Source organism: Andrographis paniculata, unplaced genomic scaffold (assembly GCF_009805555.1).
Source record: "Andrographis paniculata isolate CXL003 unplaced genomic scaffold, ASM980555v1 Contig30END, whole genome shotgun sequence".
Lineage (NCBI taxonomy): Eukaryota > Viridiplantae > Streptophyta > Magnoliopsida > Lamiales > Acanthaceae > Andrographis > Andrographis paniculata.
The window spans coordinates 1193899-1207985 of NW_026137563.1; the positions used below are offsets into that span (position 1 = coordinate 1193899).

At 37.9% G+C, this 14087-nt stretch overlaps 3 protein-coding genes across 8 annotated transcripts; 1 reads left to right on the forward strand and 2 right to left on the reverse strand.

Moving 5' to 3' along the window:
• Nucleotides 1-397: 397 nt before the first annotated feature.
• LOC127246410 (probable choline kinase 1) lies at nucleotides 398-2366 on the forward strand. 3 transcript variants are annotated; one of them, XM_051267760.1, is made up of 7 exons: nucleotides 398-787; nucleotides 882-1003; nucleotides 1076-1271; nucleotides 1381-1498; nucleotides 1581-1628; nucleotides 1938-2038; nucleotides 2111-2366. In XM_051267760.1, exons 1-7 carry the CDS (start codon nucleotides 398-400, stop codon nucleotides 2267-2269), a joined length of 1134 nt encoding a protein of 377 aa, XP_051123717.1. In that variant the 3' UTR covers nucleotides 2270-2366. The 3 variants fall into 3 exon arrangements, with proteins under 3 accessions (XP_051123717.1, XP_051123718.1, XP_051123715.1); XM_051267761.1 differs by having other exon boundaries at nucleotides 1938-1989; nucleotides 2111-2210; XM_051267758.1 differs by having other exon boundaries at nucleotides 1938-2366.
• On the reverse strand, nucleotides 2246-8822 carry LOC127246409 (type I inositol polyphosphate 5-phosphatase 1-like). Of its 3 annotated transcripts, none has more exons than XM_051267756.1 (10): nucleotides 8540-8819; nucleotides 8306-8450; nucleotides 8141-8209; nucleotides 7350-7422; nucleotides 7142-7246; nucleotides 6061-6877; nucleotides 5696-5880; nucleotides 4817-4925; nucleotides 3730-3761; nucleotides 2246-3056 (listed from the first exon to the last, which is right to left on the reverse strand). In XM_051267756.1, the coding sequence occupies exons 1-10, from the start codon at nucleotides 8579-8581 to the stop codon at nucleotides 2864-2866; spliced, it is 1770 nt and encodes a 589-aa protein (XP_051123713.1). In that variant the 5' UTR covers nucleotides 8582-8819; the 3' UTR covers nucleotides 2246-2863. The 3 variants fall into 3 exon arrangements, with proteins under 3 accessions (XP_051123713.1, XP_051123712.1, XP_051123714.1); XM_051267755.1 differs by having other exon boundaries at nucleotides 3730-3872; nucleotides 8540-8818; XM_051267757.1 differs by lacking the exons at nucleotides 2246-3056; nucleotides 3730-3761 and adding an exon at nucleotides 3886-4107 and having other exon boundaries at nucleotides 8540-8822.
• Nucleotides 8823-9826: 1004 nt separating this feature from the next.
• LOC127246763 (uncharacterized protein At1g76660) lies at nucleotides 9827-13965 on the reverse strand. 2 transcript variants are annotated; one of them, XR_007837765.1, is made up of 5 exons: nucleotides 13802-13965; nucleotides 12903-13061; nucleotides 10652-11807; nucleotides 10472-10570; nucleotides 10201-10327 (listed from the first exon to the last, which is right to left on the reverse strand). XR_007837765.1 is itself a non-coding variant. In XM_051268305.1 (4 exons), exons 2-4 carry the CDS (start codon nucleotides 12954-12956, stop codon nucleotides 10116-10118), a joined length of 1422 nt encoding a protein of 473 aa, XP_051124262.1. In that variant the 5' UTR covers nucleotides 12957-13061; nucleotides 13802-13965; the 3' UTR covers nucleotides 9827-10115. The 2 variants fall into 2 exon arrangements, 1 of the variants encoding a protein (XP_051124262.1); XM_051268305.1 differs by lacking the exon at nucleotides 10472-10570 and having other exon boundaries at nucleotides 9827-10327.
• Between the last annotated feature and the right edge of the window lie 122 nt (nucleotides 13966-14087).

Consider the following 14087-nt stretch of genomic DNA (forward strand, 5'->3'; position numbering starts at 1 on the left):
GCCCAGTCACCTTCTGAATCATCCAGCACGGCCATGTTCAAAATTTTCAATTTTAGTGCCAAAATTAATAATTTTGATATTGAATGGGACAAAAAATGATTTTTACTCTTATTATTTTCAGACGTGTGCGTGAGTCGGTGTCGGAGCCCCAGCTGCATGCACCGCGTGACACGCACACGCGTTTCAATAGCGTCGCTAGCGTATGTATTGATTGATGATTCCTTTTCCCTTTCTCAGATACTCCGACAGAGAACTTAATTATTCTTATTCTCCCACACTATAAATTCGATGCAAGACCAAGATCCAACCAGATTCCATTTCCAATTTCCAATTTCCAATTTCCATCCACCAGGTACAACTCACTCTTTCGGATCAATCATCATCATCATCATCATCAATGGCGGTGAAGGCTGAAGGATATTATCATGTACATGTAAAAGATATTCTTCTGCCTGAGGACCTCATCAAAGAGCTAATATCACTTGCCTCCAAATGGGGAGACGTCATTGATTTCACTGCTCTCAATTTGGTTCATCTCAGCGGCGCCATGACTAATCTCGTTTACCAGATCTCCTGGCCTACCAATTATACCGACGACGACGGCGGCGGCGGCAATGCTCGCCGGACCCGGACAGTGTTGGTGCGGATATACGGCGATGGCCTCGACATTTTCTTCGACCGCTACCACGAGATTCAGACATTCAAGTGCTTGTCAGAGCAAGGATATGGTCCCAAGCTTCTAGGGCAGTTCCACAAGGGTAGAGTTGAGGAGTTCATTCATGCAAGGGTATGTATGTATATATATGCTCAAGACTTTCCAATCTAGTGTAGACACTGTTTCTGAATTCTGACCATCTGGTTGATGTCTTCTTCTGGTCCAGACTCTGTCGGCGGGCGATCTTCGCAACCCGGAAATATCGGGCCTCATAGCTGCAAAAATGAGGCAGTTTCATGAGCTGGACATGCCAGGTCCGAAAAGGGTTCTCTTGTGGAATAGAATGAGGTACCTGTCTTAACTTGAAGGATTCTTACCTTTGGCTTTTAAGTTCTTAATGAGGTTTTTTTCTGCCTGCAGAAAGTGGCTTGCCGAGGCCAAAGCTTTGTGCGCTCCCGGTGTGGCGAAGGAGCATCAGCTGGATCGATTGGAGAAGGAACTCGGCTTGTTGGAGAAAATGGTGTCCGGGAAACATCAAGAGATTGTGTTCTGCCACAATGACCTGCAGTATGGAAACATAATGATCGATGGCAAGAACGAATCTGTTACGATAATTGTATGTGTCTCTTTCTGTCCCGATACTATGATCAGACTACATATAAATAAGCATGCATACCAGACAATCTAATGGTTTCTTTGAATGCTCAATTTCCTACTGACTTCAGGATTATGAATATGCGAGTTACAATCCGGTGGCATATGATATCGCCAATCACTTCTGCGAGATGGCTGCAGATTATCACACGGATACACCTCATGTCCTGGACTACAGCAAGTACCCTGGTTAGCACTCAAAAAGTTCAATTGCCATAATTTCGCAGGTACTGTATTCTTATCTCTTTATGTTTTTTTGATGTCATGACAGATCGAAAGGAGCAGCGACTATTCGTACAAAATTACCTGAAATCTGCAGGTTAGTGGTGTGTAGAGATGAATTTCTTGTTCCTTTAGAACAAGAAAGCCTTTGATCTTTTAGCTGTCACGATGGTACACTTTGATTGCTCCTTGGCAATGTAATGTAGGGACAACCTGCATGTGGCTGGAAATCTGATCTGACATATCTCCATGGCCCCAAAGCCTTGATGCTTATCCTGTTCTTCTACTTGGTTAAATGACAAAAGGCCACCACATAAAACTGGATCAAATTAAAGATGGATACTAGATTCACTAGGACATATATAACATAACTTTTATACCGTTTTTTTTTTTAAAATAAATGCAGGGCAAGAACCGAGCGAAGCTGCCATAGAACAAGTGTTGGATGACGTCGAAAAGTATGCTCTAGCCAGCCACATCTTCTGGGGACTATGGGGAATAATCTCGGTAACTAGAGCAATCTCTTTGTGCTTTCTTGCATGTATGTGGATGTCGGGTATTAATGTCCCTAACCTGCAGGCACACGTGAGCAACATCAATTTTGATTACATGGAGTATGCGAGGCAGAGGTTCGAGCAGTATTGGTTGAGAAAACCTGAAACATTCAGACCAAGAGGGAGTCATTGTGTCCAGGGAAGAAGACAGGACTCACTATTTTTCAACAGCATGTATATGTGAATGCAGCACAGGCTACCAGTATGCACTGCACATTGCAATATGAGTCTACGATGTATATAATTCATGTGTGTATCAATGAAACTTCCGTTGCTGCAAATGTTCACACTTACTAAAACCGAAAAGAAAAACGGGTAATATGTGCATCAGAATGTAACAAGAATCCTTCAACATTGGATTATAAGACTTATTGAATCTGGACTGCTCACCAAAAGAAGCAAAAAGACAACATACAATACTGACTGACTGTACAATTGGAATAACATAAACAAGGGAGGTTCCCGAACACAAACCTGAAGGCTACTCCCTCTTTCTACACTTGAAGTAGACGTGCAAGCCATTTGTGAAGAAAGCTCAGCTTCTATAGAGAATAAAGAATCGAAAGAATGGATGTGTGACAGCTCACCTGCCAACTTCCAGTAGAACACAAGCAACAAGCCCTTCTACATCTTTCAACATTTTCTGCAAATAAATAGGATCTGCAATGTACTTATCAGCAAACATGCTGTAGTTGAGTAATCTCACAGCATGCTTCTGAATGACTATTACTACAATGGGAATAACTACATGATGGTCTATTTCACGGATGAGCCCCATTTATGTGACAATACCCTGGGCTTCAATCTCTGCATGAGTAAAAGTGAGTGCATGTTGCAATTTCCTTGGTGAAAATACTTCAACTTCTACAGTGTAGGAGGCAGTAACAGGGCGGTGGTCAGAGAGCTTAAGTTCAGATCTCCTGTAACTTGACAACTTCATACCACTCCCAAAGGTGAGAATACGATCACACCTGGAAATTAGGGAGCATTCATAAATGCAACAGCTCCTGGAGGTGTTATAAAGTAGCATACTGTACTTCACTGTATACATAAGTACAAACTTATATGTGCAAACAGAACAGAAGTGAGTTGAAATAAGAATCCAGAAGAGCTACCTACCAACATAAGTGATAAAAAATCTACCAACATAAGTGACCAAGAATATATCAACATTTGTCATTATATATAGGGGGTGTCCACTTGTGTTACTTTCTTGGTTTTGATGTTTTGAAGTGCAAATAGTTGTTAGATGTGATGTTTTGAATTAAAAATGAGTGCTGGATGTCCTGTTTCTAGGAAAGAAACAATGATAGACTGAATTGGAAAAAAGTACGGGAAGAAACTAAAATGAACATCCAAAGCTTCGTCAAACTCTCTTAGTTTTATTAAGAAGACTTCAAGGGAAACTGTAGTATAACTATTTTAAACAAGGTGACCCAGCTCCCAGCTTACTCAGCATGCATACAGGAACAAAGATTAGCGAGGGACAGCAAAAGGACAGATTGAAAATCAACCTTTTACACCGCAGGCAGAAAATATTAACACAAATAGGCTATAGATATGGCTCACGATGAAACAAAATCAGATGATTGCCACATGCCATATGATGGGGAATGGTTATATTTAGACAAGCAAAATGCATACCATGCAGGTGTTCGTCTCCCAGGACCAGGATCCTGTCCACAGTAAGCATCAGAGTTGAATTCATATTTGTAAGTAGGAGCAAAGTTCAAAGAACCTTCTGACCATCCATCAAATGCACGGCCTTTCTTAAGCTCTCTATTGAGCTGTAAAGGAGGGCAATGTTCAGTGTCCTTGGAAAATTTAAACTATCAATTTGCAACTAAATTAATAACACAGTAAATATGAAAGCCCAATGCATATCTTTATTATGGTAGATGTAGTGCTTGAATTTTCAGTTTTTGTTTCATATCTCCAGCTATAATGCATCACAATAGAATCTGCACAGCCGTGTACTTCAGAAGCGTGGGGCATATTTATGCCAGTGCCATTAAAAGTCAGCTGTGTAGTGTAACCCAGTAACAATGGGGATTATAGAAAATAAAGATTATACTTAGAAAATCAACTTGTTACAAACACCATTACATGAAACAAATATCATATGATAGAGAGTGCGCTCTTCATTTTTCTGTTCACCATTTAAGTTTGGCAAAATAAAGTGTTTTACCATTTTCTATTATTTATTTATGAAAGTTCATGCTCTCAATTTCAGTACTTCTGTATCTCTTATATATCTTGTATGATATCCCTTACAGTTACAATGATGATATCTTGGTAATCATGATGGATGTCTTGATTTATATTCACTGCTTAATTCATTATGGTTAACAAAATTATTGGCAGGTAGAACCTGAAACATTTGCAGGTGTCATTTCACCGAGATTAAATACTTTTCACTTGTCAAGCAATTGAGCAGGTATTGCTCTTTTTTTCTTATCCACAAAATCAAAACATTAACTATCTAAACATGCTAACTTTCAGATGCGATTGGTTTACTAAAAATGCAAGTGAGCTTAATAGAATTTAATCGCAGGCTTGATATATAATTTGCAGTTACGGAAAAGTTATCCAAGTGATCCCAGTAATAGTTAGAAAAAATTAAAGCCAAAGACAACTATAGACATGCCCTCACCAATAAAAATTTAATGCATTTCAGTGTTAGAACTTCAACAGCTTAAAGAGGAAAGGGAAACAGATCAGTAAAAATCACCTGATCAAATTCGGCTAATATAGACCATTCCTTTTTGGAAATCAGTTCCCTGGTCTGTTCATATGGTAAGTTGATTCTATAATTTAGGTCTCCCAGCCAGATTATTCTCCTGTCAACAAATAAACTTTGATGTCAATTATGTGACTCTTATGGGTTATATTTAGTAACTTTTCTCCTAAAAACAAAATTAAAAATGAAAGAAACAAGAACAAAAATAAATAGATACAAAAAAATAAAATTATCACTCTAATGTCACATATATATCACTTGAAGGGTACCCTTACAACATAACATGTGAAGTACTTGGACACTTCTTAAACTTAGCAATCTACTTCAAAACAATGACAGCGTGGAGTCATATTACCATGCACCCATACAAATATGATTTTGCATAGAAGCCTCTTAAATCAGACCAGGTTTTGAGAAGACTGTTTTAATCATAAGAGGAAAACTTAAACAGGCTCAAAGCATGCAAGGGGAGGAGATGCATAATTTGGGGAGATTGAAAACATTTCTTTTTTCTGCATTAATTATTGCAGTATTTTTTATCTGTCAATGGTTAGTCAGTATTCAAGTAACAAATAAGCATTTCTAAAGAGCAGAACAGTGCAATAATTAATAGTTGAATGCATGAAGACCAAGACATATCTACTTTGTGCAGTTCATGAGAATAAATGCAGATGAATGGTCTTTGGCAACATTTTTGTGACAACCTTGTTAACTTCCCCACTTTGTTCTCATATTTGTCTGAGTGAAATGATTCCAACCTCATATTTCTTCCATGTAGTATATAAGAACACTATCCTAGACTTGGCTTAACCATCCTTAATTCTACCCTAATTGAAACTGAAAAACAAAGGGTTAAGATGATGCACTCACTCGTGGGCATATATACTTTTAGGAAGTTGTATACCAGCAAGTGAATTGAATTGTGTCCGTTTATGTATTTCATACACATCGGCATTCCTTTTGATGGAATCCGCCTCTTTCTCGCCAGATGTCAGATGAGTACAAACAAAACAGAAGAGTGTCTGATGTACAGACATGCTGACTGATATTGATCCCTGGCAGAAAGTTATACAGCTTCAATTATAACAACATAAGTCACATTTAGATGCATGATATTTGATTAGCAAGGATGCCAAATTAATTTAATTTTTAAAATTAAGTCTTTCGAAAAGAATGAAAAGATAAGAAAATTCAGATTTTTGTCACCAGAATGTAAGCTTTGAGTCAGAACAAACCTTGTTGCCCAAGTAGCCCATAGCTCCAACACCAACAGTAGACACATTCAAGTTTTGTATATGCCTTCGTAAGCCCCTACGAACCCATATGGTAATTAAGATGCCAACCATTTGCTTGCTTACTATCCTAACATATGGAGGCCTTCTCTTATGGTTTATTATAGACTCAAGGTCAAGCTCTGCAAGTGAAACTAAGTCGGAAAGTACTCCACTATCATGAACCTTTCTTGATTTCAAAGAACCGCAGAAAGATTTAGAAGATTTTAACAGAGTGGGTCTCTCCAAAACATGATGAGGTAAGAGATGAAGAGGTGGCTCTGGCCAGGCTAGTCCTATCCTCTCTGTCCCACTTAATGTTCTGATTATCTTATTTATTTTTTGAGTACTTGTGGCTTCTGCAGCTTCTCCAGAATTCTCTGTCCTAAAGCAGTTGATTTTGTCCAGCTTTTTCGCATAAGAATAATGTCCTTGAAACTCTTGATTGAAGTCATTGAAGACTTGTGGATGAGCAGCATGATTCTTTGGTTTGGTCAAGCCACCATTGTTTTCCTCAAAAATATTTGATTCTTCATTTAATATATAAATATCCTCCTCATTGTCACTGTCAGACTCAAGTACAATATCATCTACTCTGTCTGGGGCATCTTCAGATGGTTTAAACTTTGATGGAGAAGGAGGATCAGTGAAGCTTTTGAACTTAGTCACTGGAGGAACTCTGCTTAGTGTTCTCCGTATTATGCTTTCCCATATTGAAACTGGGCCGCTATCTTCAGCTCCAAATATGTTACCCGCATTTAGTGGTATGATCTCCTGAAGGCTACTTGTTCAATGCATGCCAAAATTAGAAAAAAATTTAACAGCAAGAAAGTGAATGAAATTAATCTAACCAGACAAAAGAGCTTGGCTACATAACTGTAAAATTTAAAGTGAGATACTGTGCAAGAATAATTTGCAAACTCATGAAAATCACTTCAGAAGATAGCATTGACAAAACCATATTGATTGCAGAACCAGAACAAGATCTTGTAGGTACAATTTAACAATGTATTCTAGATAAGGAACAAAAGCAATGATGACTCACCCAATTACATAAATATCAGCAGGATCATCAATATCTAACCAGCCATTGAGATCTAGGTCCTCAGGTGGAACTCTGCCACCTACATTCCATGTGGCAGCACAGATTCTGGTGAAACCCAAAGACAAGATAGTGGAATCAAATTTTACAGCTTGCTGGTTATATAAAAAATCAAGCACTTTCGATCTTGAAAATGCATGGAAACTCTTGCCTGATTTCCTTAGTGTTAATGTATTGAGCTCTTAATGTCTCCGACTTTCGTCTTTTTATTATGGGAAGAGCATCTGAAATTGAAATGGCACACATACAGAAATTTCAATACATCTTCTGCCAAGCCATGAACTAGGTACACATAAAAAACATGATAGGAAAGAGGAAGAAACTAAAATGCATAACTAGGCACAAGAAGGGAATCATCCATAGTCAACATGTATGCAGAGCAAATTTTCCTAATGGTTTGCTTGTTCAGTCATTATCTGTGGTGACATCATAACTTTTTAATTTTTATTTTATGCATACTTCAGTATATTACAACAAAGCTATAAAAGTTTCACTGCAAGCTAGATAGAACAGGCAAGAACCTTCTTTAGAAGGTCTTGTTTTTATCTCATTGCAATCCTTGAACCTTCAATTGTGATCTTTAGATACAAATTTCTGAAACTAATTTCCAGAAAAATACTGACATCTAATAAGTTATTTTGGCCCAAATTTAGAAAAAAAAAAAAAAAAATTCTTATTCATTATACTCTTTCCAAATTGCTAATACCCCAGAAGATCTTCGCACTTCCCTGAAATAGCATGTTCTTCTCGAACAATATCGGCACATCTAACAACGTTATCACTCTACATGTGAGAGAGAGAGAGAGAGAGAGTGACACAGTCCATTAAGCAATAAATTGGCCGCAATCTCCATGAATTCCAATGTTCGTAAAAAGTTCACAACATGGCAGCATTGAACAAGAAAAGTTAACTTTTGAAGAAAAGCTAAATAAAAGGACGCACCACTTGCGTGAACCTGAACTCCAACTAATTCATTCTCGAGCCGCGAACGTCTTGGCCATTCAAAAAATTCTGCAAAAACACCCCTAAAAGTAAGATAAAAATAAAGAGTTCAAAAAAACCAGAATACAGAACAGGTTAAGCAAATCGACGAGGTCGTCACCAAACCTGTTTCAGAATCAGAATCAGACTCAGAATCGGCAGAGAACTCGGAGTCGGCGGCCGAGATATTGAGCCACTTCCGCAACACCACCCGCCGCCACGAGAGCTGCAGGCAGGTACAAGCGAAACACAGGATTTCACCCCAGGTTCTCTGCAAACCTTCTCACGTCAAAACAATTCCAAAACAGGCGAAATAAAATCCAAACAGTTCACACTCGAGCTCACTAATAGAAATTGTACCTCCGGTTGCTGCCGTAGCTTTCTAGAGCTCCGTTTCTTCATATTCCGTGGAAACGACAAAGATTCTCAGAGGAATACACACAAAATATAAACCTGAGAAGGCCGAAGCAAAATGAGCTGCAATTTCAGGCCGGCGAATCAAAATGAGCTACAAATTCAGGCAGCCGCGGCGGCCGTTGACGACGAGTAACGAACTCCTCTGTTAAGGCGCTGCTGAAGAATCTTTCAAGATTTCAGAGCGCATACAATACGGAACCGACTGTATATATTTCTTTATTTGTATAATATTCTCAAGTATTATTATACCCTAAAAAAAAAAACAAAGAACCGACTGCGTCTATTAATCTCAGATAAATTTAATTTTTTATCAATCGGGCAAATGCACCGATGCTAATGGAAAACTTCTCTGATTTTATTTTTTTATACATTAAGAAAGTATGGTTAACAGTCATATGTCATGCTTGTATTCAATCATATATACCCGTTGAAGATAGTTATTTAAATGATTAACCAAGATTTGTAATTTGTATATATAATATCATTAGATTTAACGAAAATGATGAAGGGGTTGTTAAATAATGGGTGTGTTCACTAATGTTATAGAAGTGTTTTAATAGTGTTACAAAATATTATTTTTATTTAAAACATTATATTAAATATTTATTTGGAATACTTTGATAAATAAATAAACACCAAAAAGAAAAGGACATGCAATTGACAGTGTAATACATAAATTAAATTAACTATTATAGTCTAGTCTTGTGGGGTGGACAGTGACATTAAAATCATTAAGGGAACTTTGAAAGAACAATCCTAATCCTCATTTTACTGATGTGTTTATTTTGTTTCTTCTTGTGATACTTCAATTCTATATGAGCAAGAAGTTTATTCCTTAAATTGGACACTAAAAAAGGGTTCAAGCCCTTGATTATATTTATTCACATGGCCTTGGGGACAGTCAAGAGATCATCAATGTCTTGCAAACCCTGGATTTTTATGCATCTCAAACTGTCCCTTTGTCCTAAATTTCTTGTTCCTATGCATTGACTATGTAGAGAGATAATTTAGGCCTCAAACAATATATTCTAATGCTACAAGAAATCAAATTCTAGAATACATTTCCCACATCACATAATGTATAGTGCATCTCCAAGAAGATGATGACACCTAAATGGAGCAAGAAGATTCTCAAGGGGTGAATTTACCTGAACCAAGATAAGCAATCTGCAGAAACAGAAATGATGTATGATCAAAAGGCATCACACACTTCTCTTTAGGAAACAAAGGTTGAAATCCATTACCATTTCAATTCCATACATATACTAGCATTTACATACAAAAACATTCCATGTCCTATAGACCAGGTTCTAGTCTATACCCGGGATGCAAGATTCAAGTAAATATAGCATACGACAGACACACACACTGTTATAACGATGGATACACAAATGGAAAAGTGAGCCAGTTGGCTTGCAGGTTATATTTGGTCAAGATTAACCCCCACACAACAAACTACAGCTGCAAATAATACAAGCAACGACGGTTCCTGTCCGCAGATCACCACCATTCATTTCCCTTAGCTTCCTCTCCGGCTTCGATCTTTCCTTAGTTTTTGTGCTCTCATGTACTCAATTTCAGCATCAGAATTTGATAGTCCAAAGTTATAGTTGCGGCATATTCTGCGAGGGCCCATGTTAGAGAATATGTCATCATCATCGTCACTCAGAATGTGTATGCTTGGTAAGCTTCGTCCGGATACATCTCCAAGATGCTTTTGCTGGACTTGATCTGAGAGAGAGAATAATAAAATAAAAAATAGAAAAATTAGCCAGTACTATCACTACATTTAGGAGGCAGAAATGTGATAAGGAAGACAGTTATGCCAAGACATCATGATTGAAAATAAAATATAAGCAACCCATTTTTGCAAACCTTATCAGATAAGTGGGAAGAAGTATCCAACATCACATCATTTTAACAAGTGTAGTTAGTTTCTTCAAAATTTGACTAGCAGGACACCAAAATAGAAACCTTCAAATATTCAAATAAAGTAACAAATTAAGATTCTATGATGGGGTATTGATAATTCACCTTCAAGGCAGTTGTACGTACCATTTCGTCCAGAGGACATTCCTTCAGTGTGAGTGGACACCGCTTGATTAAGCTGAGGACTGGGAAAATCTTCCAGCCTTTTCCCTGTCATTGCTCCTTTCGATGGTGCATCCACAATATGTTCTTCAGCAGGCTTATTTGATGCAAGTGGTGCCATGCTAAAGGAGTCATCTAGCCCATCTGATATCTCAACATAATGAGTTGTAGTGATGAGTTCATCTGCACTAAACCCAAAAGATGCCCTGTAAGCTTCCAGTTCCTCAGCATCAGGTTTAGAAATAGAAATTCTGGTTGGCCTGGTCTGCCCATTTCCACTATTGGAGTAAGGTTCTGATTCTTTGGAAATGCTTAATCTACCAGCAGAATGAGAAAGTGATGACTGGTCTTGGTAGAACTGTGCAAATGTCTCCGGGCAGAAGAAATTGGAATCCCTGCGTGGCTTGGAGGCTCCATCTGCTTGAAGCCCAACAAGCCTACCTGACTCAGATTTCTCCTGTTCAAAATCAGATGGGAGATTGGATGGACTCCATTGAGGAGGAAGCTCTTTTTCATTAAATGAGGATGATAGACGGTCACCGGGTGTTCTTGAAATGGGAGACCTAAGCGTGCTTGCAGGACTTCCAGGATACAGGGCATATGTAGCATGAAGATCATTTGCAGCAATGTAGCTTCCCTTATCAGAGCTTTTTATGTTGGCAGATGATGAAAGGAAAAGTGCATAAGGCACATCAGGGGAAGATGGAGTGGTTAAATGTGCCAACTCTGGTGGAGGCGTTACAGGAGCTGTAGATGGCTCAGTTGTGTAAGTAGAAAATACAGGAGGCGATACCAGCTGTGGCTCATGTGCATATGGCCCCGTGACGTACATAGTAGAGGAAGGACCCCCAGGGGAATTGGCAGACAAGAAGCAGTTGTTGGGTGACTGAGCTGTCGAAGGAAGACCAGAATTTGAGAAAGAAGCAGGGGAAGATGGTGGAGCATAAAGTGATGGAGCAATTCCAACAGTCTGGTTTGGTAATCCACCAGCTTGAAGTCCATTTGGTTGATTTGGTCCAGCATTGCCTTCAGGCACTCGAGATGCAGGCACAATACGCTTTCCTCCTTTTTGTTTACGAAAGCATGACAATCCACCCAGACATCCTCCCCACCTCTTGAGCTGCAACCAAAAGAATATCATCAGCCTCATATTTTAAATGAAGCCGTCAACATGTAAATGGTGTATAATTCTACTAAAAAACAAAACAAAAATTATTTGAATTGAAGCAAGCTAGAAAATGTGTGAAAGCGAGAGGTAGATGAATGCTCAAGCTATAGACAACCTACTGCATAGTTTACGATGAGATACACCCTTCAATCAAATCCCTTACAGGTCTTGTACACATACTTGCACCCATTCACACTTGACATAGTTACAGAAACTGTTATGCAGTTGTTGCACCACTGTGCACGACGTATGACTGATTTTTATAACATCATATAGCAACCGCAAAGATTTGTGCCTCAAAACATTCTTATTGGTCCAGTTTCGGCTTTGAATTTAGACACCATAATCAGTTACCTATAATTGCAAATACTATTAATCATATTTCTACAAAACTAGGTGCACATTCAATAGATTCTTCGGTTCATTCCTCATATACAGTGGGAGATATATGATAAAAGTTCGACTCAAAAGAGTAACTAAAACAGATAGATTTCCTGTATGACATAAATATGGATTGAGTATTGGATACAGACAATGTAATACTTTAAATGATGGATTCTACATGTTAAAAAGGGACTTTGAGAGAGTTGCATTCATCATCCATGACGGTACCAAGAAATACAAATTTGCCAGATGCCAGGAAACCATTAAGTTTTCATAAATGGGCCCCACTTACGACTAATGCGATCGCTTTCAAGAAGTATAAAGATTATAACTTAATGACTACTTGAGCTAAAAACACATCACTCTCTCTCAATCAATTTCCAATTATACCTTCTTGGGAAAAGGAGGAAAACCACACTGGAAAGTGAAAATTAAGTCGTATATTCCTGACATCATCAATAACGAGATAACAGAATTACAACAAATTCTGGCGACGTGTCACGGAAAATATATGTTCAAAACAGCTTTTATATCAATTTTGCCTATTCTGATGGAAGAAATATATATCTCAAACCACTACGGATACAGGCATGTGTTAGCTTTCAAAGCACGCAACTGATCACAGGCAAAACAAAGAAATGCGTGTATCTATGAGCAATATACCCGAGGTGCTGGCGCTTGCTGCTGCTGCAAAAATCTATTAGGCTCTGAGCCCATAAGGTTTAATCTGTTGAGCACCACTTACTGAGATCCCGAACTTGTTACTAGGAATTCGTAACCACCAACTTACAGTTCAGAGCACACTTCAAAACTCCCCTGCTCCTGCAAATCCAATAATGCTTTTTCACTATATTACTCACAACACATTTGAGCAGCTAAAGCAATAATCAAGGTATCCATCAGTCAACAAACTCCAAATATAAAGTTCAAATTTCTGTATCTATAGATAAACAGATGAGCATACAATAGCACATCAACATTCTATAGAAACCTCATTATCATTAACCAATAAATCAGTACAAATTGGATGGTGGATCTCCACAACAATATTAAGAACAACCATAAATCAAGCATCGCCATTATATAGAAAAGTAACAAAAAAAGATGTTAATATCTTATTTTTACAGGCAAATGATTTTCACTGAGAACAGACCATCAACATTAAATTTTCAAGCTGATTTTAAAATCAAAATAAAAGTAAATACCCAATCTGTTGACCCGGATGCAGGCATAAATTTGAAAGCGACACCAAATTCAAAAATAATAAACTTTCTACCAACTCTATACCCAAGGTAGCACAATTTTAATGAAAACGAAATAAAATAAAATTCTAGAACAAATTGTTGCTCACATCACATCACATCACATCATTATCTAAGAACAAGAACACGGAAACAGCACCGTCAATGAAGCCGTACCCACAACCAACATGCTTCAACCTAAAATTTAAGAGAACAAAACCATCGAGAAAGAAACACAAAAACAACAAGATGCATCATGAAAAAACTCCTAAAAAAAGCAAATTCAGCAACGCGTAAAAAGGTAAATAGAAAATGCAGTACCTGAACTAAGAAATCTGGAGAAGCTGAGGGATAATCGAGCAGTAGGAGAAAGCTTAGCTGGGTGAGAACGATGAAATGGAAGGGGGAAAAAAAGCAGTAGCCAGATCTAATCTGCAATCCGGTCTTTTCTTGATGGTAAGGTTAGATAAAAATTGCTCCTTTATTATTATTATTATTATTATTTTCTGCCTTTTCGAAGAAAAAAAAAGAAAGAAATCATAAATAAATTAAAAGTATTAGAAAAGGTTATGTAAACATAACGGCGTTACTGTATGCTACTTTTCCG

Coding starts and splice junctions, on each gene's coding strand:
- LOC127246410 (XM_051267758.1), top strand. CDS start 398: ATGGCGGTGAAGGCTGAAGGATATTATCATGTACATGTAAAAGATATT. Junction 1,272..1,380: donor ACGAATCTGTTACGATAATT/GTATGTGTCTCT, acceptor TACTGACTTCAG/GATTATGAATATGCGAGTTA. Junction 1,629..1,937: donor AAATTACCTGAAATCTGCAG/GTTAGTGGTGTG, acceptor AAATAAATGCAG/GGCAAGAACCGAGCGAAGCT.
- LOC127246409 (XM_051267755.1), bottom strand. CDS start 8,581: ATGAAGAAACGGAGCTCTAGAAAGCTACGGCAGCAACCGGAG. Junction 6,878..7,141: donor GCTGATATTTATGTAATTGG/GTGAGTCATCAT, acceptor TTGAACAAGTAG/CCTTCAGGAGATCATACCAC. Junction 3,057..3,729: donor GGGAGACGAACACCTGCATG/GTATGCATTTTG, acceptor CCTAATTTCCAG/GTGTGATCGTATTCTCACCT.
- LOC127246763 (XM_051268305.1), bottom strand. CDS start 12,956: ATGGGCTCAGAGCCTAATAGATTTTTGCAGCAGCAGCAAGCGCCAGCA. Junction 11,808..12,902: donor AGCAAGCGCCAGCACCTCGG/GTATATTGCTCA, acceptor TTTTGGTTGCAG/CTCAAGAGGTGGGGAGGATG. Junction 10,328..10,651: donor AATGTCCTCTGGACGAAATG/GTACGTACAACT, acceptor TCTCTCTCTCAG/ATCAAGTCCAGCAAAAGCAT.